The 27,290-nt window shown below is 43.5% G+C and overlaps 1 protein-coding gene across 2 annotated transcripts; it reads right to left on the minus strand.

The window, feature by feature from the left end:
* On the minus strand, positions 1-25,734 carry LOC110533192 (mitofusin-1). Of its 2 annotated transcripts, none has more exons than XM_021617365.2 (18): positions 25,559-25,734; positions 24,666-24,797; positions 24,388-24,523; positions 20,791-20,953; positions 20,310-20,434; positions 19,743-19,851; positions 17,714-17,821; positions 13,177-13,330; positions 11,091-11,158; positions 9,697-9,818; positions 9,326-9,452; positions 9,002-9,106; positions 8,736-8,838; positions 6,728-6,954; positions 2,981-3,148; positions 2,442-2,638; positions 1,930-2,064; positions 1-1,627 (listed from the first exon to the last, which is right to left on the minus strand). In XM_021617365.2, the coding sequence occupies exons 2-18, from the start codon at positions 24,784-24,786 to the stop codon at positions 1,558-1,560; spliced, it is 2,238 nt and encodes a 745-aa protein (XP_021473040.1). In that variant the 5' UTR covers positions 24,787-24,797; positions 25,559-25,734; the 3' UTR covers positions 1-1,557. The 2 variants fall into 2 exon arrangements, with proteins under 2 accessions (XP_021473040.1, XP_021472976.1); XM_021617301.2 differs by having other exon boundaries at positions 24,666-24,802.
* Positions 25,735-27,290: the final 1,556 nt, after the last annotated feature.

The following is a 27,290-nucleotide window of genomic DNA, read 5'->3' on the forward strand; positions in this document are numbered from 1 at the left end:
TGTGTGTGTAATATATATATATTACACACACAGAGATCACGTGACACTTCGATTGCACACAGGTGGACTTTAACTAAACATGTGACTTCTGAAGGTAATTGGTTGCAGCAGATCTTAGTTAGGGGATTCATAGCAAGGGGGTGAATACATATGCAAGACCCACTAACTTTTTGGAAACAAGTTATTGTTTTGCATCACCAATTTGGACATGTCCATTACATGAAATCCCCCCAAAATATATTTAAGTTAGGTTGTAATGCAACAAAATAGGAAAAACACCAAGGGGGATGAATACTTTTACAAGGCACTGTACATCCCCTTTCCACTTCTAAGAAGTGGAGTCCTTCAGTTTCATTTTGAGTTTATTCTACAACGAATGCTATTCTTGAAAAACAAAAAAAAGCATTAGACAATTACATAATATATAATTTTAATCGATTCTGGTAAGAGGTATTTAAATTAATTCAAGAACCTTTTGTAAAAAAAAAAGTGGAGACTAATTTGACCTGTCATGATGGAACAAACAGCAGAGAAACTACAAAATGCTTCTTAAGACTGTCTACACGGTGTTGTATTTTCTCAGTCAGACATGACCCATAAGTCATTTTTCTTCTGAAGAGAAAAGGCATTTTCTTTTAGTCAAATGGATTGCCGCTGGATTCAAGAAGGTCCCTCACAAACAAACAAACAAAAAACAGCTTTTATAACTGCGTCTGCCTTTCACTAACTCCTGAAGTAAATGAGTTTGTGAGAGAGTGTTTAGACATGCGATTTCCATTCAGAGCTGAATTTGTTCTGGTTGACCTTTCGGCACTGGTACCCCATTGTAAAAAATACACACGTTCTAAAAGTTTGGACACCTACTTATTCAAGGGTTTCTTTATTTTTTACTATTTTTCTACATTGAATAATAGCGAAGACATCGAAAGTGTTAAACAAATCAATATATTTGAGATTCTTCAAAGTAGCCACCCTTTGCCTTGATGGGGTATTGTGTGTAGATCGATAAGCAAAACAAAAACATTTCAGAATAAGGCTGTCTGAATACTTTCTGAATGTCACACACACACACACACACGTACGTATGTATACATACACACTGGGGGAACCAGTACCAAGGGTGAACCAGAACAAATTCAGCACTGAATGAAAATCACATGCCTACATTTGTCTAAACACACATTTACTTCATGAGTAAAAAGCATATTCACAGCTAAAAGAGCAGTAGTTTCAATGTACAGGATACAGCACCCAACCTCATCACAGCCCAGGTTATATGTCTCCAACTTCAGAACTGTATTCACAGTTTGGGTTTGTAACACAACAGGCAGTTGTGTTAGTTCAACAAACAGGCAGTTTGTTCTCCGCAAAGTCCTTCAATAAATGTGTGTGGAAGACTGGACACTTCCACAAATCTCTTGGAGAAACATCTGTTTTGAGGTGGGGAAATTCCAGGAGGAATACTATCAAGCATGGACATATTTTCTCTGAGGGGGAGCGGAGTCCAGGCATGGCGAGTCAATGCCAAGACAGGCTCCAGTGAAGAAGACCAGTCCATCAATGATGGGGATTCAGATATTGGTCTGTAAAAGTCTCCAACTGCCTCTCCAACTCTGTGGCTTTGTGCCTGAAACCCATGGGGAAAAAAGCTGTTACAGACCACACCTATTGGTACAATATTGTTGTAGAACCAATTATAACGGACGTCAAAACATCTACTGTAAATGAATGCCATTCAAAGGTTACAACTCTGACCTTTAACCCTCAATGTAACCAATGGTGAAGAAATTACATTCGAGGCAAAACACTAAACCACCACGGGCATCAAAAATGTTAAATGGAAACCATTGGGGGGTGAATTATTTTAACAGAGCTATGTGGGTGGGGGGGGTGGGGGTAACACTGGACCCAGGAGCTAGCTCGACTGACCGGAGGATCTTGGAGCGGGACTGGACGGTCTCCAGAGTCTGGACCTTGGCGGTCAGTCGGCCGATTTCTCCCTCCAGCTCCCTCTTTGTCAGGTCAACCTGCTGACACAGCCGAGCAAAGGTCGTGGCCATCTCCCTGAGCAACACAAAGATCAAAGCATTTTATCACTTATTTTATTACCCACTTAACAGAAAAGATGGGGTGGGGGGTGGCATAGATTTGTCCATCAGCAGATTCAGCACCATACAATACATCAGTAGTGAATTGATTCATAAAGGAAGTGTCTTAAGAAACATCTACATACGAGGCTTAACTATGAGTTACTGTACTGGGATTGAGGCCTGCAGATTTGTCTGAATGAACAAGTTCTACCAAGACAGATGACACAGGAATATTGACTGACAGCTGTTTTCATACCTCATAAGCAGTCTACAATAGAAACAAACCTTGATGTCAGGGGAAACTTCCCCTTTAAGAGAGTATCCTTATTCCCAGAGGTGCAGACTACTTACTGCTGAACCTGGTGGCTGCAGTTGGCACTGGTGAAGCTGACAATCAGCTGCAGCTTCTCTGTGGCGTAGTCCACAAACTGGCGCTTCAGGGCGCACTCCTTGGCCTTGGTGGTCCACGTGAGCTTCTCCCACAGGTAGAGCAGGCCGTACATGGAGGCCGACAGGGCTATGAGCCGCCAGCCCACCGTCCGCCACACCTAGGACACACGCGGGAGAGGAGGTGGGTTGTAGTTTGAGCAGTGTACCTCTATGGGTTGACAGGCCTAATCTGGGGGTGTTATAAAATAGTTTCCAAAACATTGAAGGGAAGTTGAAGAGCAGCAGCCACCTACATTCTGGAAAAACAAAGTTGTATTTTTGTGGGGAGAAATAAAGTATTCCGTCATCTGCCTCTTCCAGCTTGATTAAAGCCCTACAGTGTAGCCCTGTATAACTGTAAACAGGTTGCCAGATCGGTGACCTGGAGGGTGGGTGCAGAAAGACCTGGAGGGTGGGTGCAGAAAGACCTGGAGGGTGGGTGCAGAAAGACAACTACTCACCACTCCTCCGACGATGACCATGCTCATGGACGTGCGGGAGGCGAGGGAGGCCATGTTGGTGGCCACGGACATCATCAGGTCCTCCTGGGAGAGCGCGGCGTCCTGGGGCTGGGCAACGGCAACACTGGAGGGTCCGCTGGAGGGTGTGGTGGACAGGGAGCGCGTCATCTGAACAGGACAGGAGAGACAGACACAGGCTTACCGAGTGTGGTGGGATTCCTAATATTACATACTAAACCTGGGATGTTATTGAGACGATGTAGGAAATTAACTACCAGTTCATTTGAATAAAGAACCACTAGATGATAACCTGGGTTCCAAACTGACCCATTGTTTCACTGGTCAGACGGAGCATGTCATTTAAAACTCAGTAACTTTAATAAAAGCCAGAACATGAATGGAACAGAAAGAGAAGGACACATTTAGTTGATATTTTTGAAGTGGTATCGATGGCATGTCTATTCTATATCATTCATTACATGTTAAAACATATCTACTAGGCATCTATTTCAGTCATGTTTAAACATACAGACAGTACCAGTCAAAAGTTGGGACACCAACACATTCAAGGGTTTTTCTTCATTTTTACCATTTTCTACATTGTAGAATAATAGTGAAGACAAACTGAAGTAACACATGGAAACATGTAGTTACCAAAAAATGTTTTTGTTACATCAAAATATATTTTATATATTTGAGATGCTTCAAAGTAGCCACCCTTTGCCTTGATGACAGCTTTGCACACTTGGCATTCTCTTAACCAGCTTCATGAGGTAGTCGCCTGGAATGCATTTCAATTAACAGGTGTGCCTTGTTAAAAGTTATATTTGTGGAATTTCTTTCCTTCTTAATGCGTTTGAGCCAATCAGTTGTGTTGTGACAATGTAGGGGTTGTATACAGAAGATAGCCCTATTTGGTAAAAGACCAAGTCCATATTATAGCAAGAACAGCTCAAATAAGCAAAGAGAAACAGTCCAACATTACTTTAAGACATGAAGGTCAGTCAATGTGGAACATTAAGAACTTTGCATTTGAATAAAGTGCTTTTAGTTGCAAAAACCTAGCGCTATGATGAAACTGGCTCTCATGAGGACCGCCACAGGAAAGGAAGAGCCAGAGTTACCTCTGCTGCAGAGGATAAGTTCATTAGAGTTAACTGGACCTCAGAAATTGCAGCCCAAATAAATTCTACAGAGTTCAAGTAACAGACATCTCAACATCAACTGTTCAGAAGAGACTGCGCGAATCAGGCCTTCATGGTCGAATTGCTGCCAAGAAACCACTCCTAAAGGACACCAATAAGAAGAGACTTGCTGGGTCCAAGAAACAAGAGAAATGGACATTAAGACCGGTGGAAATCTGTCCTTTGGTCTGGAGTCCAAATTTGAGATTTTTGGTTCCAACTGCCGTGTCTTTGTGAGACGCAGACTATTAGAAAAGCATTCCAGGTGAAGCTGGTTGAGAGAATGCCAAGAGTGTGCAAAGCTGTCAAGGCAAAAAGGTGTCTATTTGGAAGAATCTCAAATATATTTTGATTTGTTTAACACTTTTTTGGTTACTATATGATTCCATGTGTTATTTCATAGTTTATGTCTTCACTATTATTCTCCAATGTAGAAAATAGTACAAATAAAGAAAAACCCTTGAATGGCAGTGTCAGAAGAAAGCCCATAAAATTGGCAGACTCCAGTCACCCAAGTTAGACTTCTCTGCAACCGGAACACCAAGCCTAGGACCAAAAGGCTCCTCAACAGCTTCTACCCCCAAGCCATAAGACTGCTGAACAATTAATAAACTCGCTACCAGACTTTTTACATCGACCCCCCCCTCCCTTTTGTACACTGCTGCTACTCGCCGTTTGTTACCTACGCATAGTCCCTTTACCCCCCCCCCCCCCCCCCCCTACATCTACAGATTACCTCAACTATCCTGTACCCCCCCACACTGACTCGGTACCGGTGCCCCCCCCCTGTACATAGCCTCGTTCTTCTTATTGTGTTACTTTTTATTATTACTTTTTATTTTAGTCTACTTGGTAAATATTTTATTTACTCTACTGGAACTGCACTGTTGGTTAAGGACTTAAGTCAGCATTTCACGGTAAAGTCTACACTTGTTGTATTCGGCGCATGTGACAAAGTTTGATTTGATGAGTAGGTGTCCAAAACTTTGACTGGTACTGTATACATAAAAGTATGTGGACACCCCTTCAAATTAGTGGACTCTGATATTCCAGCCACAACCATTGCCGACAGGTATAAAATTGAGCACACAGCCGTGAAATCTCTATAGACAAACATTGGCAGTAGAATGGCCTTATTGAAGAGCTCAGTGACTTTCAACGTGGCCCGTCATAGGATGCCACCTTTCCAACAAGTTAGTCCATCAAATTTCTGCTCTACTAGAGCTTCCCCAGTCAACTGTAAGTAGTGTTATTGTGAAGTGGAAAAGTTTAGGCGTAACAATGGCTCAGCTGTGAAGTGGTAGGCCACACGAGCTCACAGAACGAGACAGACGAGTGCAGAAGCACGTCGTGTGTCAAAAATCGTCTGTCCTTTGTTGCAACATTCCCTACAGAGTTCCAAACTGCCTCTGGAAGCAACGTCAGCACAATTGGTCACCGGGAGCTTTATGAAATGGGTTTCCATGGCTGAGCAGCCGCACACAAGTGCATTGCCAAGCGTCGACTGGAGTGGTATAAAGCTGGCTGCCATTGGACTCTGGAGCAATAGACCGGTTTATCTGGAGTGAAAATCACACTTCACCATCTGGCAGTCCAGCGAACAAATCTGGTTTAGGCGGATACCAGGAGAACGCTGCCTGCCCCAATGAATAGCGCCAACATGTAAAGTTTGGTGGAGGAGGAATAATGGTCTGGGGCTTTTTTTCATGGTTCGGGCTAAGGCCCCTTAGCTCCAGTGAAGGAAAATCGTAATGCTACAGCATACAATGACTTTCCATAACAATTCTGTGCTTCCAACTGAGTGGCCTGCACAGAGCCCTGACCTCAACCCCTATCAACCCCTTTTGGAGTTAATTGAAATTCAGGGCCAGGGCTAATTGCCCAACATCAGGGCCCGACCTCACTAATGCTCTTGTGGCTGAATGGAAGCAAGTCCCTGCAGAAATATTCCAACATCTAGCGAAAAGCCTTCCCATAAGAAGGTGTTATAGGGGGGGACCAACTATATTAATGCCCATGATTTTGGAATGAGTTGTTTGACAAGCAGGTGTCCACATACACTTCATGACCAAAACTATCTATACAACACCAAGAACATATCACCAATCCTCACCAACGACTGTTCCTCAGCCTTGGGTTTTGTGATGCTTGATTAGACATGGAAACAGAGGTGGACACAGATGAAGACACAGATGAAAGAGACAGTGAGAGAGGTGGACGCGGGGATTGAACCCTCCACTCTGGGAGTTACCATTCAACCCACTCATGTGTTTTAACTGTGGTTACCTGAAGATGCTGGTCAACCAGTATCACAACTCAACCATGGAGTACAGTCATAACATGCCATACCTTTTATACAACATAATACATTACAGATGACATCTATCCATCGTTTCTCACCCTCATGCCTTACTGGAGTACGGTGAAGTTGCCCCCTACACGCTGATATTGGGTCAGTTTTGCATTCCCCCCTCCACTCACCAATGGTTATGGTTAAGATTGGTAGAGGAAGCTGATTCTAGCTCTGCACCAAGGGGAAACTTCAACCCTGGAGCCACCTTACCGGGAAGTTCTTGTCGACCAGCATAAGGGCCCGATTGGCGTTGGTGGGTCCCAGGAAGCGGTTGACCAGCGCCGTCCAACCCATCGAGAACTGGAACTCTATGTTTTCCTGGAAGTCCGAGCAGAGCGCGGCACAGTTCAGGTCGTAGCTCAGGTCAAATTTGTGACAGGGCACCAGCATCTGTATCTGGTTCTGAACAGCAGGGGGCAGCAGAGGCTGCAGACTCTCTGGTGGTGGGAAAACAAGGAAGGAAACAATGACACCAATCTAGAGCAGGGGTATTCAACTAACCCTACGAGTTGAGAGCCTGTTGGTTCTGTTCTACCTGATCATTCATTGCACCCATCTGGTGCCCCAGGTCTAAATTAGTCCCTAATTAAACAAGTACAAATGGGGGGGGGGGGGGGACAGTGGAACTGTCAAGGTCCAGAGTAAAGTTTGAAGGGTCTAGATGACATCAGACCCAAACACTTTCAATGCTTCCTGATTTCCTTGAAGTCAGAGATTTGACAGAACTGGATCAGTGGAAGCTGTGTTATAGAACCTGAATTGGCACCCTATTCAACTGTTACAAAAAGGGCCCTCCTTTCCACAATAGTGTCTAAATACACAATGATCCAAGAGGGATAGATGGGTGAGAAGACAGCGATATGAAACAATCCTGTTGCATGCGCTAGGCATACTTTCCCCTCATTCAATTGGTTTACTCCCTTCAGCAATAGTCCCAGTCCTGAACATTATAGAGGTCAATAACATTGACGTCAGTCTGCTTTATGACTGGTGGCCGTGTCACTCACACAGACCTCATGACAAACACTTGGGGGGGGGGGGGGGGGGGGGGGGTTGTGAGCCGGTGTCATGACCAAACCTGATCCCAGATCATATAGTGCAAAAAGATCTAAGACCAGACTAGTCATGAGCAGGGCTAGCCTAAATATAGTATTTATTATGGGGTTGTGTTACATGGTGCACCATCTACCTACCAATCATGTCTCTCTGGGGAGGACTGCTCCCTACCTACCGATCATGTCTCTCTGGGGAGGACTGCTCCCTACCTACCATTCATGTCTCTCTGGGGAGGACTGCTCCCTACCTACCAATCATGTCTCTCTGGGGAGGACTGCTCCCTACCTACCGATCATGTCTCTCTGGGGAGGACTGCTCCCTACCTACCGATCATGTCTCTCTAGGGAGGACTGCTCCCTACCTACCATTCATGTCTCTCTGGGGAGGACTGCTCCCTACCTACCGATCATGTCTCTCTGGGAGGACTGCTCCCTACCTACCATTCATGTCTCTCTGGGGAGGACTGCTCCCTACCTACCATTCATGTCTCTCTGGGGAGGACTGCTCCCTACCTACCAATCATGTCTCTCTGGGGAGGACTGCTCCCTACCTACCGATCATGTCTCTCTGGGGAGGACTGCTCCCTACCTACCGATCATGTCTCTCTGGGGAGGACTGCTCCCTACCTACCGATCATGTCTCTCTAGGGAGGACTGCTCCCTACCTACCGATCATGTCTCTCTGGGGAGGACTGCTCCCTACCTACCGATCATGTCTCTCTGGGGAGGACTGCTCCCTACCTACCGATCATGTCTCTCTAGGGAGGACTGCTCCCTACCTACCGATCATGTCTCTCTGGGGAGGACTGCTCCCTACCTACCGATCATGTCTCTCTGGGGAGGACTGCTCCCTACCTACCATTCATGTCTCTCTGGAGAGGACTGCTCCCTACCTACCGATCATGTCTCTCTGGGGAGGACTGCTCCCTACCTACCGATCATGTCTCTCTGGGGAGGACTGCTCCCTACCTACCGATCATGTCTCTCTGGGGAGGACTGCTCCCTACCTACCATTCATGTCTCTCTGGAGAGGACTGCTCCCTACCTACCGATCATGTCTCTCTGGGGAGGACTGCTCCCTACCTACCGATCATGTCTCTCTGGGGAGGACTGCTCCCTACCTACCGATCATGTCTCTCTGGGGAGGACTGCTCCCTACCTACCGATCATGTCTCTCTGGGAGGACTGCACAGAGGCGTTGACGGCGTTGGAGCAGCGGAAGGCCAGGTTCTTACCCATGCCCTCCTCGATGTGGCTCAGCAGCTCCTGTAAGGGAGGGTCAGGTGGTCATGGAGTGGTTGCAGAAACAGTGCGTAGAAGAGAGGTCACTACTGAGATGTTAAGAGTCCTGATGGTACTAACCTAAATGCCCTACATCAGTGACAACGCTTCCATTTCATGTCATTGGTGTAATGGTACTCAAACTCACTGATTTGTAGCGCTTGAGGATGTCGGGCAAGGGGTGGAAGTCCGAGCGGAACTCCTCGATGAGCACGTTGAGACGACAGATCTCTTCGCCCATGGCGCTGGACACCTTGAGAAAACAGTTGTGTCAGTACCTGGCTAAAACAAACATTTTTAACCATCAGGGGTAAGTAACCCTTGGAATGGATTGAGGATTAGTGCTGTATTAAATCCATAAAATGCCATTGGCAGCATGACCAGGAAAGGCCATTCCCTGCAGTGTTATGAGGCTTTAAGGGATTTCAAAACATATTGTAAACAGTTATGTTATTCGATGGCCACGGTTTACCTTGCTCTCCACCTCCACTGTGACAGCCTTGATCTTCTTCTTGATGTCTTCTATGAGCAGCTGGAGCTGGTTCGTCACAAACTCCAGACGGTCAATCTGGTACTCACGGTCCTCCAATGAGGCCACTCTACAGGACGCACAGGAAGTGGTAAGGTGAGACACGTAGTATATCAGTGCTTCCACAGGAAGTGCAAAAGTTTGTGTTCCAATATCCATATTAATGCAATGGGCCTGCCCTGTTGGAACCCACCTCACATTCTAAAACATAAATGTTACCGTTTCCATACAAAACATTTGGGAATGACTGACTAAACAGAAGATCCAGGAAGAAGAGGGATGGGCTGTGAGCGGATGGATCAGAGAACACTCACCTCTTCTCTGCTGCCTTGATGTTGATGGCGTCCATGATGGCTTTGACCGTTTCAGTGATCTGCTTGGCCCTGATAGTGTGCTGCTCAAACTTTGTTTTCACTGCTGACTGCGAGATACACTCCTGGGAGGCCATATAACACACGTTACTGTGACAGGGGGCTGCGACACGACCTCCTGGGCTTTTCAACCTACTGAGTCGAGCCCAACCAAGATGTGCTGGCCTGATTGCGCCATAAGCATCCACCATAGTTTGAAAAGGACCATGTGAAGCCAGAACAGTTTGGTTCGGGTCAGCACGTGTGAAAAGGGTATAGGCAGGACAAAAAAGGACAAGATATACACCTGCTGCCGCAATTTATGTAGGATTTCGTGGAACAAATCAAGTGGGGGAGGGGGAAAAAAATAATAATAATTCCGGCAGCAGCTCTGCATCTCAAGTCTCACAGCCCCTTGGTTCTTAGGCTCACAGTAACGTGTTAGTGTAGACAGAGCAAAATCATAGGAGAAGTACAGCAATTCTAAGAAAGGGAGATTAGTATTTCCTGAACATAAAACAACTCTGACCAGACAAAATGCAGGCAACAGAATGCAACAAATGACAGTGAACAGAATGAAAATTAAACTGAAAGAAATTGATGATCCTCGCCAAAGCAAATCTAGACTTCAGCAATGAAGACGCAGATTGATGGTAATATGCACATTGATTGGCCTAAGCAGGGAGTCAGCGGGGCGGGCTTGGTTTGGAGACGTGTGATTGGTGGAGAGACGAGTAGTCCGGTGATGAGATGGAAAGACTAGAGTTGTTTCTCACAGCACAGGATCATAGAGATACAGTGATTAGAATGGTTCAACACTACTATCTGCAGTGGCACGGAATATAATCTAGTTAACCTCCTATCATTACACAGCTTTCCCTTCAGGTGTCCGACCCTATAGAGGTAAAATGGTATGGGGCAGCGTAACTAAGCTGAGCTTTAGACAAGGAATTCTCTCTATTCCTAATCTTTTCTCCACCATAACAAGCACACACACTTTGACACAGTTCTGTCTCTCGTCCAACACGGCTCCAACACGATGTTCAGAGTCCCACTGGAAAAGCCAGGCCAGAGAATTCAGAGAGACAGAGCCTGGTATGCCTCACTCTGCATGTTCTGAATGTCCTAGGCTGCACCCTGAGGAGCAGCCACTGTTTGACTTGACTACACATTGTTTTAACGGTCATCTTGATTGCTTGGAATACGTTTCATTGTACTTCTGTCATTTCATTTTACATTCATACTGTGGGGCTCTTTTATTAAAATGAGTTGCATTTAAATCATTAAAACCAATCGGAGGCTTGAGAACGAGTGGTGTTAGACATTGTCACACCCCACACACACACACAAACACTTGCCTCAAATATCCTCTCGAAACTCTGGAACTCCTTGAGCCTCTCCTGGAAACCTTCGGCTAAAGCTCCACCTGGGAAATGTCATATTGTCATCCAAAGATCACCACATCTCTCCAAAACTGGAGTCAGTACCATTTTGCCTATAAACTACTACAAAAATAAATAATAAAAAATAAATAAAAAAGAGGGGACATTTCACTTTTGTATCAGTTAGCAGTGAATTAAAAAGCCTGGGGAAAGAGCTCTGCAGAGCACCGCTTTGGTCCACTCGCTTTTGAATGGTGGTCAAACACCTGAAAGTTCCAAAGTGAAATATCCCTTTAACCTAGAAAGTAGAGGTCGACCGATTAATTGGAATGGCCGATTAATTAGGGCCGATTTCAAGTTTCCATAACAAATCGGAAATCGGTATTTTTGGGCGCCGATTTGCCGTTGTTTTTTTTTATTTTTATACCTTTATTTAATCTTTATTTAACTAGGCAAGTCCGTTAAGAACATTCTTATTTTCAATGACGGCATAGGAACGGTGGGTTAACTACCTTGTTCAGGGGCAGAACAGATTCACATTGTCAGCTCGGGGGATCCAATCTTGCAACCGTACAGTTAACTAGTCCAACGCAATAACGACCTGCCTCTCTCGTTGCACTTCATTAATTCCTGTTACGCGAATGCAGTAAGCCAAGGTAAGTTGCTAGCTAGCATTAAACTTATCTTATGAAAAACAATCAATCATAATCACTAGTTTACTACACATGGTTGATGATATTACTAGATATTATCTAGCGTGTCCTGCGTTGCATATAATCTGACTGAGCATACAAGTATCTAAGTATCTGACTGAGCGGTGGTAGGCAGAAGCAGGCGCGTAAACATTAATTCAAACAGCACTTTCTTTGCGTTTTGCCAGCAGCTCTTCGTTGTGCGTCAAGCATTGCGCTGTTTATGACTTCAAGCCTATCAACTCCCGAGATGAGGCTGGTGTAACCGAAGTGAAATGGCTAGCTAATTAGCGTGCGCTAATAGCGTTTCAAACGTCATTCGCTCTGGAGCCTTCTAGTAGTTGTTCCCCTTGCTCTGCATGGGTAATGCTGCTTCGATGGTGGCTGTTGTCGTTGTGTTGCTGGTTCGATCCCAGGTAGGAGCGAGGCGAGGGACGGAAGCTATACTGTTACACTGGCAATACTAAAGTGCCTATAACAACATCCAATAGTCAAAGGTTAATGAAATACAAATGGTAGAGGGAAATAGTGATATAATTCCTATAATAACTACAACCTGAAACATCTTACCTGGGAATATTGAAGACTCATGTTACAAGGAACCACCAGCTTTCACATGTTCTGAGCAAGGAACTGAAACGTTAGCTTTCTTACATAGCACATATTGCACGTTTACTTTCTTCTCCAACACTTTGTTTTTGCATTATTTAAACCAAATTGAACATGTTTCATTATTTACTTGAGGCTAAATTGATTTTATTGATGTATTATATTAAGTTAAAATAAGTGTTCATTCAGTATTGTTGTAATTGTCATTATTACAAATGAACTTTTATTTTATTTTATAAAGTCCGATTAATCGGTATCAGCAATTTTGGTCCTCCAATAATCGGTATCGGCGTTAAACTCATAATCTGTCGACCTCTACTAGAAAGGATCAGAAATTACATCACAGACGGAGAAGATGGATGTCAGGCTAAAAACAGAGCTCAAGACAGACACCACCCAAACAAAAAGGTCATGTTGGAACATGTGAGCCAATGGACTGCATAAGTGCCTTGATCCCATGTAGCTGGTGTTGACAAGAGCCGATAGTGAAGTCTCAGTTTGTTTTATAGCTTGGCTGGGGAAGTGTTGTTTGGAGCAGACACTGTGGATCTAATTTGGAGAAGCCTATCAGGGACATAGTGTAGACAGGACAAAACCCATGGCCTGAGTGAGCCTGCTTGCTCACCCCACACACCCAATCCATCCACAGTACAAACCCAAAACCTGGTTTGACCAGGACACCACGGTTTACCACTATTCACACACACACACGCTTGCCTACATCCCCCCTCCCCCGTTTCACCACCACCGGCCGGGCTTACCAGACTCTGGCATACCCTGGGCGCGCTGCATGCGGGAGTTGAGCACCTCCTTGGCTGACACAAAGAAGATGTGGTTGGGCGCCTGCTCCCGGTCCACCACCTTCAGCTCCTCCACCAGGAAGTTGACGCAGCGGTCCGTGTGCTGCTTTCGAACCTGTAAGAGGGGAACAGTACGGCATCGTTACAATAAGTGGATTGAGGACGTGGTCCCCACAGTGACTGTACGTACATACCCCAACCAGAAGCCATGGATAACAGGCAACATTCGCACTGAGCTAAAGGGTAGAGCTGCCGCTTTCAAGGTGCGGGACTCTAACCCGGAAGCCTACAAGAAATCCCGCTATGCCCTGCGACGAACCATCAAACAGGCAAAGCGTCAATACATGGCAAACATTGAATCATACTACACTGGCTCCGACGCTCGTCGGATGTGGCAGTGCTTGCAAACTATTACAGACTACAAGGGAACGCACAGCCGCGAGCTGCCCAGTGAGACGAGCCTACCAGACGAGCTAAATCACTTCCATGCTCGCGTCAAGGCAAGCAACACTGAGGCATGCATGAGAGCATCAGCTGTTCCGGACGACTGTGTGATCGCGCTCGACGTAACCGACGTGAGTAAGACCTTTAAACAGGTCAACATACACAAGGCTGCGGGGCCAGACGGATTACCAGGACGTGTGCTCCTGGCATGTGTTGACCAACTGGCAGGTGTCTTCACTGACATTTTCAACATGTCCCTGATTGAGTCTAATACCAACATGCTTCAATCAGACCACCATAGTCCCTGTGCCCAAGAACAAAGGCAACCTGACTAAATGACTGCAGACCCATAGCACTCACGTCCGTAGCCATGAGGTGCTTTGGAAGGCTGGTAATGGCTCACATCAACACCATTATCCCAGAAACCCTAGACCCTCTCCAATTTGCATACCGCCCAAACCGATCCACAGATGATGCAATCTCTATTGCACTCCACACTGCCCTTTCCTACAAAAGGAACACCTATATGAGAAAGCTGTTAATTGACTACAGCTCAGCATTCAACACCATAGTACCCTCAAACATCATCACCAAGCTAAGGATCCTGGGATTAAACACCTCCCTCTGTAACTGGATCCTGGACTTCCTGACAGGCCACCCCCAGGTGGTGAGGGTAGGTAGCAACACATCTGCAACGCTGATCCTAAACACTGGAGCTCCCCAGGGGTGCGTGCTCAGTCCCCTCCTGTACTCCCTGTTCACCCACAACTGCATGGCCAGGCACGACTCCAACACCATCATTAAGTTTGCTGACGACACAACAGTAGTAGGCCTGATCACCGACAACGACGAGACAGCCTATAGGGAGGAGGTCAGAGACCTGGCCGAGTGGTGCCAGAATAACAACCTATCCCTCAAAGTAACCAAGACTAAGGAAATGATTGTGGATTACAGGAAAAGGAGCATCAAGCACACACCCCTTCTCATCGACGGGGCTGTAGTGGAGCAGGTTGAGAGCGTCAAGTTCCTTGTTGTCCACATCAACAAACTAGATTGGTCCAAACACATCAAGACAGTCGTGAAGAGGGCACGACAAAGCCCATTCCCCCTCAGGAAATTAAAATATTTGGCATGGGTCCTGAGATCCTCAAAATGTTCTTCTCAACAGTTTTTACCCCCAAGCCATAAGACTCCTGAACAGGTAATCAAATGGCTACCCAGACTATTTGCATTGTGTTCCTCCCCCAACCCCTCCTTTTACGCTGCTGCTACTCTCTGTTTATCTTATATGCATAATCACTTTAACTCTACATTTATGTACATACTACCTAACTTGGCCCGACCAACCAGTGCTCCCGCACATTGGCTAACCGGGCTATCTACATACTACCTCAATAAGCCTGACTAACAGGTATCTGTATAAAGCCTTGCTACTCTTTTTGCCGTTTTATTTCTTTACTTACCTACACACTTTTTTCCCCCTCGCACCATTGGTTAGAGCCTGTAAGTAAGCATTTCACTGTAAGGTTTACACCTGCTGTATTCGGCACACGTGACAAATAAACTTTGATTTGAACATCACCAATGTTAAGAGCCCATAGCAACCCATAGCAACCCATAGCAACCCATAGCAACCCATAGCAACCCATAGCAACCCATAGCAACCCAGTCTCTACTGGGGAAATTTGTTAAACTATATTTACTTGAAATTAAGTTAAATCCCCCCCAATCTTAAAATTAATGCATAATTTAAAAAAAGGTGCCTTTAGAACCTATTCACACCCCTCAACGTTCACATTGGTTGAGTTACACCCCAAATTGAAAATGGGGAGGCAGGTAGCCTAGTGGTTAGAGCGTTGGGCCAGTAACCGAAAGGCTTGCCTAGTTAAATAAAAGGTTAAATTAAAAAATTAAAATTCCCAAACATGCATCCTGTTTGCAATAAAAGGCACAAAAGTAAAACTGCAAGAAAATAAAAAAACATTATGTCCTGAATATAAATTGCTATGTTGGGGCAAATCCAACACCACATCTCTATTTTCAAGCATGGTGGCGGCTGCATCATGTTATGGCAAGGACTAGGGAGTTTATGATGACAAGAAAACCGGAATAGAGCTAGGCACAGGCAAAATCCTAGAGGAAAACCTGGTTCAGTCTGCTTTCCAGACAGACACTGGGAGATAAATGCCATAGTATTCTTTTTCATTCCATTTATGAACATTTGATCCCACAAAAATAAGCGATATGAATTTTAAACCAACAGTTGGCAAAGTACTTATGAACGTTCCGGAAGTTTGGCGTTCTGAAACAATGGACTTTGACATCACTGACCTAAATCAATCAACTGCAGCATATTACTACAGCAGAGGCTATAGAAAGAAACAAAAACGAGAAATTGATACCCGATTGCCTAATACCAGAATTGAGACTGAACTGCCTATTAATTCATATAAGTATCTGATTCTAGAAATAAAAATACATATATTTTGAACATCCAACAGGCTTATATGATCAATCACTTCACATTTGCAACATTGATCATGCAATGCACGCAGTCATGAGATAAAAATAATCCCAGTAGAAAAATGGATCATAAACTAATTTAGGTTTACTGGAACATGACAGCCAACCAAACGGTAGGTTAATTTATTGAAGTACTTTACTCATTTATTGAAATGACCGTAACATTTGTCGTCAATACTGCGACCACAATACAGTAGCCTAGTAGATTCTTAGTGACTCCATCAATCAGGAGAATGTCCACCAGCTTTGATTAGTTACTGTAAATTGACATACAATACAGACACACAAAATGTGGACACCCCTTAAAATTAGTGGAGTCAGCCATTTCAGCCACACAGCCATGCAATCTCCATAGACAAACATTGGCAGTAGAATGGCCTTACTGAAGAGCTCAGTGAATTTCAACGTGGCACAGTCATTGGATGCTACCTTCCCAACAAGTCAGTTTGTCAAATTTCTGCCCTGTTAGAGCTGCCCCGGTCAACTGTAAGGGCTGTTATTGTGAAGTGGAAATGCCTAGGAGCAAGAACAGCTCACCCGCAAAGTGGTTGGCCACACAAGCTCACAGAACGGGACGGCCGAGTGCTGAAGCACATAAAAATCGTCTGTCCTTTGTTGCAACTCACTACCGAGTTCCAAACTGCCTCTGGAAGCAACGTCCGCACAATAACTTTGTCAGGAGCGTCATGAAATGGGTTTCCATGGACGAGCAGCATCACACAAGCCTAAGATCACCATGTGCAATGTCAAGCGTCGGCTGGAGTGGTGTAAAGCTCGCTGCGGTTGGACTCTGGAGACAGTGGAAACACGTTCTCTGGAGTGATTAATCGAGCTTCACAATCCGGCAGTCCGACAGACTAATCTGGGTCCGGCGGAAGCCAGAAGAACGCTGCCACAATGCATAGAGCAAAACTGTAAAGTTTGGTGGAGGATTATTGGTCTGGGGCTGTTTTTCATGGTTCGGGCTAGGCCCCTTAGTTCCAGTGAAGGGAAATCTGAATGCTACAGCATACAATGATTTTAGATGATTCTGTGCTTCCAACTTTGTGGTAACAGTTTCAGCATGATAACACCCCCGTGCACAAAGCGAGGTTCATACAGAAATGGTGTGTCGAGATCAGTGTGGAAGAACATGATTGGCCTGGGGGGGGGGGGGGGGAGTTGTTTATGGGGCTCCCAAGTGGAGCAGCGCTCGAAGGCACTGCATCTCAGTGCTAGAGACGTCATTACAGACCTTGGATCGATTCCAGAATGTATCATAACCGGCTGTGATTGGGAGTCCCATAGGGCGGCTCACAATTGGCCCCAGCGTCGTTTGGGTTGGGCCGGCATTGTAAATAACTGACTTGCCTAGTTAATAATTCCCTGTTAAAATGTTTCATACCTTTTATGACCATTTATTTTGTTAACGGTTAATGTCCATAATTGTCAGTTACACATTGATTGTCAACTGGAAGAATAAAAGGTCATTTCCACTTTGACTAATTATTAATTTCCATTAATGCCCAGTTATTGTTGGTAAGTCACTCACATCCTCCATGTACTCCGGCTCATTGGCTGAGGCGTCCCAGCGGTTGTTGAGAATGAAGATGTTGGGTTTGGAGAGCTTCTCGTTCACCTTGTGGAAGAAATGCTTCTCCTGGAAAACAAGAAAAATGCAAGGTCAGGAATTGTTAGTGCAGTAAGTCTTACAACCAAAGTGTAGTGTTAACCTTTATTATACATCTAATTATATTTTTGTGTAAGGAGAACTCAATTCCTTTTTTATTTTATTGATTTAACTTTTACAGGAGAGTTGGAAGAGAGAGGATAGTATATGTATATACATGGTATAGATATTGGAAGGACACCGACGCGAAGGGCACAGACAGCTGGCTGACACGAGGCTGGAAACCTCGTTGCCAGGGGCACATGCTTGGAGTCAAACGTTACAGTCTACACCTGACTTCCCAATGTGTTTAACCTTTACAAACAATTCAGAGATAAGGTGTCCCAATGCAGTTCTGTGTAAATAGAGCGTGTGCGCGCAAGTGCCCCACATACATAAACACGCCCTTACTATAGAGAAAGTGCAATTCAAACTTTCACTCAGTCTATTTGTAAAAAGGTCACGAAGATACTGTAGGTTATGAAATAGCTAATAAGCTATTAGGAAAATGTCTCCAGTCACTGAAACTGTTATTGTCTGTAATTCAACAAACAGTGGAGTTTACTCCCTAAACTAAAGCAGAACAAATGCTTCTTCCCTTCATCTGCGTAACAAGTGTGTGTCCAGGTGCATCGCATTATCACAGTCTAATAAACGCTAATCTTATGTACTTTAGAGCACTTACAATATACTGGGTTCTGGGATTGAAAATCAGAGGCTGGGTATCCTAGGGTGCATAGTCAAAAAGATAAGTGAGAGGAGTAAACGGGACCTGTCCCTTGAAGAGATTTGGCACATATAACGAGAGAGCCCAGTGATTGACTACATGCCTCTGACATAACATGAATGCGTTGGCAGACATAAACAGAGCTGGGCCTAAGTGCTGGAGCAAAATGGAGCCAGCCGTATCCTAGCACTGATGACTAACAAGCTTTGGAAAGAAAACACTTCCTTTACTGTTACTTGACATACCAATTCTAACAGTTGAAGTTACAACCTTTTAACCAGCCTAATACACAAGCTGTTAATTTGCAAAGACACCCTTAAAAAACACATACATCAAATGTTGACAATTCCTTCTGTACTAAAATATAAAACGCAACAGGTTAAGTGTTGGTCCCATGTTTCATGAGCTGAAATAAAAGTTCCCAGAAGTGTTCCATACGCACAAGAAGCTTATTTCTCTCAAAAGTTGTGCACAAATCTGTTCACATCCCTGTTAGTGAGTATTTCTCCTTTGCCAAGATAATCCATCCACCTGGGCTTCAGAGTGGTGCAGCAGTCTAGGGCACGGCATCTCAGTGCAAGAGGCGTCACTACAGTCACTGGTTCGATTCCAAGCTGTATCACATCCGGCCATGATTGGGGGAGTCCCATATGGCGGTGCACAATTGGCCCAGCGTTGTCGGGTTTGGGCGGTGTAGGCAGTTGTATATAAGAATTTGTTATTAACTGACTTGCCTAGTTAAATAAATAAAAACAGCTGTGGCATATCAAGAAGCTGATTAAACGGCATGATAATTACACCAGTGTACCTTAACTGACTTGCATAGTTAAATAAAAAGGTTCAATTAAAAATATATACATTTTAAACTTGCTTGTATTTTTGTTCAGTGTAGCTGCGTCAAGTAAGCTTAACATTTCTGCTTTAAAGAACACATAAACCTCTTGATAGAACTGTTAACATGACTAAATCAAATCCTTTCGTATTTCTCATCTCCAAAAAGACCAGGACGTTTGTGGTGGAAAAAGAACTACAAGGAATCCATTCGAAAAATCCATGAGCACACCGCTATCTGCACTCCTGGAAGCTCTGCTACAAGACAAGTTTGTCAATCTTTCAGGTGGATGCATTGACTGGTCAGCTCTGTCTAGATCCTGTTGAGATTGGACAGATTGTGAGCGCCGTTACCGTGTTCATGAGGGTTGATTCAGAGTTGGCCACCAGCACAAAGACGTCAGCATCCAGGCAGAACTTGTCGATCCAGCTGTCCAGCTGTGTGGTGACATCTGTTCCAGGGCTAAAGAAGATGGAAGATGTGTTAGAGCAGGTCAAGGCCACTGCTTCTCAGAGTAATACAGCCTAATCAACCTCCGTTTACTGATGGCCAATCCTTACCATGGGGCTTGGGACACTGGTGGTTGATGGCTATTCTAGTTATCCTACTTAGCAATAGTATAGATCATATTGTATGGACTCCAAGCAAGCTACACAGAGGTAAAATTGCAATCCTCATAAACAGGGAGGCACTCAGAAAAGCAAAAAAATAGAGTAATGTGGGTTCACTTGTTCCGCCTTCGGTGTTTAGTTGATAGGTGACCTGTGTATATAACGATCATCAGTGTCTGCTCAAATAACAAAAACAGACGACCGTGTATATCTTGCTATTCGTAAAGCTCTGGAGCACTGTACACGTTGTTAAGACCAACGGTGTAATTGGAAAGGTGTGGTAGCGTTGTCAGGGTAACGTTACTGTACCTGTCTACAAGGACCAGGTCGTCTCGGAGCAGGGCACACTTGGTCTTGGGCCAGAAGACTCGGACCAGGCAGCCTGCATCCAGACTCTGGTCCATGTGCAGCGCGTGACCCAGCTGGTTCACAGTCTGGAGAGAAAAAGGGAGTCATAGTATAATTTCAATGGATTTCAAGTCACTCAAACTCTGCCCGCCTGACAACTTGTATGTAATGTTCAAAGTTGAGGCTGGGTCTTAGGTCAAAGTTGAGGACGGCATAATAATCTTATCTAGACTAAAGTTGATTAATAATTAATTGCTTAGAGGGTCAGAAAAAAAAACGTGACTGAGGGTACTATGTATGAGTGGTAAGAGTTCATATCTAAGTAACTCAATCAGGTAGCACGTTTCCAACTCCATCTAGGGTGTAAAGCCCACTGTATGAGTGGTAAGAGAAGTTTAGGCTAATCTTCCAACCAGTATATCCACATAACCAGAGAACTTACCTTGATGCTCTTCTCCTCCTCTGAGCCCTCCGTCTTGAGGTAAGCATTGTTCGAGTCCGTGCCCTCCACACTCAGGAAGCAGTTGGTGGTGTGACCCATGCCACTGGGCAGCACCCGGTCCCTCAGCATGGCATTCACCACTGTACTCTTCCCATTACTCGTCCTAAGCAAAGAACACAACTTAAGAAGTTCACATACACCTTAGCCAAACGCATTTAAACTCAGTTTCACAATTCCTGACATTTAATCCTAGTCAAATTTCCCGTTTTAGGTCAGTCAGAATCAACACTTTATTTTAAGAATGTGAAATGTCAGGATAATAGAATAAATAATTTATTTCAGCTTTTAATTTATTTCATCACATTCCCAGTGGGTCAGAAGTTTACATACACTCAAATAGTATTTGGTAGCATTGCCTTTAAATTGTTTAACTTGGGTCAAACATTTTGGGTAGCCTTCCACAAGCTTCCCACAATAAGTTGGGAGAATTTTGGCCCATTCCTCCTGACAGAGCTGGTGTAACTGTCAGGTTTGTAGGCCTCCTTGCACACAGTTTTCAGTTCTGCCCACAAATTTTCTATAGGATTGAGGTCAGGTCTTTGTGATGGCCACTCCAATACCTTGACTTTGTTGTCCTTAAGCCATTTTGCCACAACTTTGGAAGTATGCTTGGGGTCATGTCCATTTGGAAGACCCATTTGACCCATAAGCTTTAACTTCCTGACTGAAGTCTTGAGATGTCGCTTCAATATATCCACATAATGTTCCTCTCTCATGATGCCATCTATTATGTGAAGTGCACCAGTCCCCCGAAGCAAAGCACCCCCACAACATGCTGCCACCCCGATGCCTCATGGTTGGGATGGTGTTCTTCGGCTTGCAAGCCTCCCCCTTTTTCCTCCAAACATAATGGTAATTATGGCCAAACAGTTCTATTTTTGTTTCATCAGACCAGAGGACATTTCTCCAAAAAGTACAATCTTTGTCCCCATGTGCAGTTGCAAATAGTAGTCTGGCTTTTATATGGCGGTTTTGGAGCAGTGGCTTCTTCCTTGCTGAGCGGCATTTCAGGTTCTGACGATATAAGGCTCGTTTTACTGTGGATATAGATATTTTTGTACCCGTTTCCTCCAGCATCTTCACAAGGTCCTTTGCTGTTGTTCTGGTATTGTTTTGCACTTTTCGCACCAAAGTGCGTTCATCTCTAGGAGACAGAACGAGTCTCCTTCCTGAGCGGTATGACGGCTGCGTGGTCCCATGGTGTTTATACTTGCGTACTATTGCTTGTACATATATGAACGTGGTACCTTCAGGAGTTTGGATATTGCTCCCAAGAATGAACCAGACTTGTGGAGGTACACAACATTTCTGAGGTCTTGGCTTATTGCTTTTGATTTTCCCATGAAGTCAAGCAAAGAGGCAGAGTTTGAAGGTAGGCCTTGAAATACATCCACAGGTACACCTCCAATTGACTCAAATTATGTAAATTAGCCTATCAGAAGCTTCTAAAGCCATTTCATTTTCTGGAATTTTCCTAGCTGTTTAAAGTCACAGTCAAGTTAGTGTATGTATGTAAACTTCTGACCCACTGGAATTATAAGTGAAATAATCTCTAAACAATTGTTGGAGAAATGACTTGTGTCTAGAGGTCGACCGATTATGATTTTTCAACGCCGATACCGATTATTAGAGGACCAAAAAAAGCAGACACTGATTAATCGGCCAATTTTTTTTTTTTATTCATTTGTAATAATGACAATAACAATACTGAATGAACACTTATTTTAACTTAATATAATACATCAATGAAATCAATTTAGCCTCAAGTAAATAATGAAACATGTTAAATTTGGTTTAAATAATGCAAAAACAAAGTGTTGGAGAAGAAAGTAAGTGCGCAATATGTGCCATGTAAGAAAGCTAACGTTTAAGTTCCTTGCTCAGAACATGAGAACACATGAAAGCTGGTGGTTCCTTTTAACATGAGTCTTCAATATTCCCAGGTAAGAAGTTTTAGGTTGTAGTTATTATAGGAATTATAGGACTATTTCCCTCTATACCATTTGTATTTCATTAACCTTTGACAATGGGATGTTCTTATAGGCACTTTAGTATTGCCAGTGTAACAGTATAGCTTCCGTCAATCTCCTCGCTCCTCCTTGAGCTTGAACCAGGAACACAACGACAAGAGCCACCCTCGAAGCAGCGTTACCCATGCAGAGCAAGGGGAACAACCACACCAAGTCTCAGAGCGAGTGACGCTTGGAACGCTATTAGCACACACCCCACTAACTAGCCAGCCATTTCACATCGGTTACACAGCCTCATCTTGGGAGTTGATAGGCTTGAAGTCATAAACAGCGCAATGCTTGACGCACAACGAAGAGCTGCTGGCCAAACGCACGAAAGTGCTGTTTGAATGAATACTTACAAGCCTGCTGCTGCCTACCACCGCTCAGTCAGGTACTTGTATGCTCAGTCAGATTATATGAAATGCAGGACACGCTAGATAAACTAGTAATATCATCAACCATGTGTAGTTAACTAGTGATTATGATTGAATGTTTTTCATACGTTTTAATGCTAGCTAGCAACTTACCTTGGCTTACTGCATTCGCGTAACAGGCAGGCTCCTTGTGGAGTGCAACGAGAGGCAGGTTGTTATAGCGTTGGACTAGTTAACTGTAAGGTTGCAAGATTGGATCCCCCGAGCTGACCAGGTGAAAATCTGTCCTTCTGCCCCTGAACAAGGCAGTTAACCCACCGTTCCTATGCCGTCATTGAAAATAAGAATGTGTTCTTAACTGACTTGCCTAGTTAAATAAAGTGTAAAAAAATAAATCTGCCAAATCGGTGTCCAAAAACACTGATTTCCGATTGTTATGAAAACTTGAAATCGGCCCTAATTACATCGGCCATTCCGATTAATCGGTCGACCTCTACTTGTGTCAGGCACAAAGTAGATGTCCTAACCGATTTGCCAAAACTAGATTTTTTACAAGAAATGTGTGAAGTTGTTGAAAAACGAGTTTTAATGACTCCAACCTAAGTGTATGTAAACTTCAGACTTCAACTGTACATACAATCTCATGAGGAAATAACTACAGGAATGTCAAACTGTTATGGTTTACTGGCTTATGAGTAGGCAATTTATCATTATGAATCTTGTCCCAATAGCTAGTTAGCACATACAGAATGTTAAAATACCACAGGTCAAGACTATTCATAAAGAGGACCGGTTTCATAAGATAAAAGCCTGATGGAGCAGAGCAGTTTCAACGAAAGTGTGCTTCAATGAACCGGCAGTAAAACAGAAAGTGAAAGCAGAACAGCACCTTTTCTTCATCCTCAATTAGCAAAGCTGAAAGCTTGGGACAACAAGTGTCTACTACAGTACAATACAGTGCTTGGTATGCAATGGTGTAACATGAACAATGTTAACTGATCAATAAAGGCCAAACTCAATGTCACGATCCATTGATCTTTGCTCAAATGTGGTTGTACACTTCAGTTCTATCCTGGAAGCTTTGTAAAATAAAATAAAAACACATGCAAAAGAGTGGAGAAATCAAAATGCAGCAGACTATACACATTTACCTGCCAAAGAAGGCCACCTTCATGTGTCTGCGCGCCAGCACATCTTTTATAGTTTGCAGTTTGCCGGCATACGCCCGAATCTGCTCCTGTTGCTCCCGACTTGCAATATTCTCTAAGGCGTCATTCCGACAAGTTTCTGACAAATCCACAATAACAGAAAAAATAATAAGAGAACAGTGTACTCACAACATAAAAATCAAACCCTTTCTGCATTCGACTAGTTACTTTGACATTCAAAATGTGGCCGAAGCAGCTGATTTACTATACAGCACACTCACCTTCTACAAACACAGAACCTTCCTTCACATACTCCAGCAGTTGATCAAACACGTCACTTATCTTTTTCTTGGCCACTACAAAGCGTTTGAGTGGAGAGAAGTCGTCCTGAGGCGAATCCATGCTTCAGCTTTCTGATCTCAGAGAGAAAGAGAGAGAAAGTATGCACATTACAAAAAAAAGGTGCACTACCTCATACACTGCAAGTTGTCCTTCTCCCCAAATACTGACAAGTCTGTTCCTTGACATATGGACTAGCCGTGATGCCCAAGCATGTGCCTGGACCATGCTATATACTTAGCATCATCATCATCACCACCACTTTCCCCATGAACACAGCTGGTCAGCTAACAGACATTCACACCACAACTTAAAAATAATAATAATTCCACATCAGCCTTAATGAGTCAAAGCCAAATACCAGCCGTTATTATTGTAAGACTTATGTATGACACAACTAGCTACATGCCTGGGTTGGTTAACAGGGTCTGGTTAGCAAATGAAAACACTTTGGTTGGCTACAAAACATTCCAGCAGTCGACAAAACATTAGCAACTAGCTAAAGGTTGAGTAACCTTACACTGACAAGCGACAGATATTGAATGACATGTCAACGAACATCTTGGTTGAAAGAATGTGGCTGGGTAGCTAATGTTAGCTATGTGCACCCAGCTAGCTAGATAACAAGTCATTAGCAGAAACCAACTACCTACCAAACATGGGAATTTCTTTACATTACAAACAATGTTATTTGTTATATCACATTGCTAACTAACAAATTGGTGTTATTTCGCATGATTTAAATTCAGCTGTTTTGTAACGCGTGTCATTGTCTTATGTCAGCTAACTAGCTAACGTTAGCTATCTTCATGGTAGTCAATTGAATTTCCCTTACCACAACTTCAGGCGAGATGGCCAGAGCTACCTTTTCATACCACAGACAGGAGTAACCCTTATTGCCGATAATAAATAGTAAATATTTAGTAAGGTTATTGATACAGGTCGCTAGCTAACAATTAATTTATTACTCAATCCCAACAGCTCCAAACGATCAGGGCAAAGGGGAGGGACTATATGTCAACGAGTTGACATGTGACCACGAGTCATCCAATCAATGGCCAAAGAATGCAACCAACTCCTTGGTGTCCCCCTCTTCAACTTTGGCAAGGGCACAATAATTGTTTTGACTGAGTGCATTACAACCTAGAGTCAAGAGTTCTTCTTATTTAAGAAGATGGTGTCTGCAACAGCTCAGGACCAAAGTTGAACATATGTCGCTGCCAGATATGTATATCAACGTCATTACCAAACAGCTGCAAATAGTTGGCTAAAACTGGTAGGGACAATGGACTAAAGTGGATAATAATGTTACTATATCTGACACAATCTGCCAGAATATGTTTTTTTTTCGTTAAATAGAAGAACAATCTGCACCTTGACTTTTAACAATGCTTATAGAAGCATGTTACAAAACATAGAAAACTACAAAAGGCTGAAATGTATCAATACAAGTATGTTTACCTTAATTTTAAACATGACTGCAGTGGGCTATTACAGTAAAATACACTTCTATGGGCTATGTTCGAAAGTAAGATAACTTGGGTAACATTGAATCTGTCATTTAGTAGCCTACAATATCACGTTTTGCCTAATACCACTGACTACATGAAATGTCCTGATGTGGTTCACTGGATTATCAATAGTTAATTAGCTATGTCATGAGGAATCTTGTCCAATAACTAGTTTGCTCATAGAGAATGTTAAAATACCACATTGGGTGAGACTATTCATAAAAAGGACCAGTTTTGTAAGATTAAAGCCCGAGGAAGCAGAGCTGTTTCAATGAAATTGTGCTTCAATGAACCGGCAATAAAAAGGAAACTGAAAGCAAATTTGCGCTGCACCTCTTTTTCATCAACTTAAATGAGCAAAGCTGAAATCGTGGAAACAAATGTCTACCACAGTACGATAGACGTTGTATGCATGGAGCAACAACAATCATATTAAACTGATCAATTAAAGCCAAGACTACAAACGGCTGGAACGTATCCATATAAATATGTTCACCTTAATGTTGAACATGACTGCAGTATGCCGAGAATAATACTTCCATAGGCTATGTTTGAAAATTAGATAACGTGTGGCCGTAGTTAAACTAATTGTCTTTATGTCCATGGGTAACATCTTTCATTTTGTAGCCTATATCAAGTGTTGCCCGATTAAATATCACTGACGACATAGTCTAAAGAAAACAAATACTGGCAGGTAGGCTTTGCTGCCCTCTGTTGAAGAATTAATGTTTTACCTAAGAAAAAAATGTAAATTGGAATTACATTATAGCCTATTCAAAACAGACATGATAATGCATAACAGTAAAAAAAAATATTTAAGGCTCACGAAAATGATTTACCTTTTAATCATCAAGCCACAAATTGTATTTATGTTAATCATTTCCATGCCAGTGATGATGTGCTGCAGGGCTAGTCAGTTATCAATACTACATAATATCAAGGCGTTCTTCATTTTACAAATTGATACATGAATGAACGGTCCGTGCAATCAGAATCCTTGGGACGTCCCTACCCCATTGAAGTTTACAATGGTAAATGTACGGGTTATGGTTAAGG

Source organism: Oncorhynchus mykiss, chromosome 1, assembly GCF_013265735.2.
Source record: "Oncorhynchus mykiss isolate Arlee chromosome 1, USDA_OmykA_1.1, whole genome shotgun sequence".
Taxonomy (NCBI): domain Eukaryota; kingdom Metazoa; phylum Chordata; class Actinopteri; order Salmoniformes; family Salmonidae; genus Oncorhynchus; species Oncorhynchus mykiss.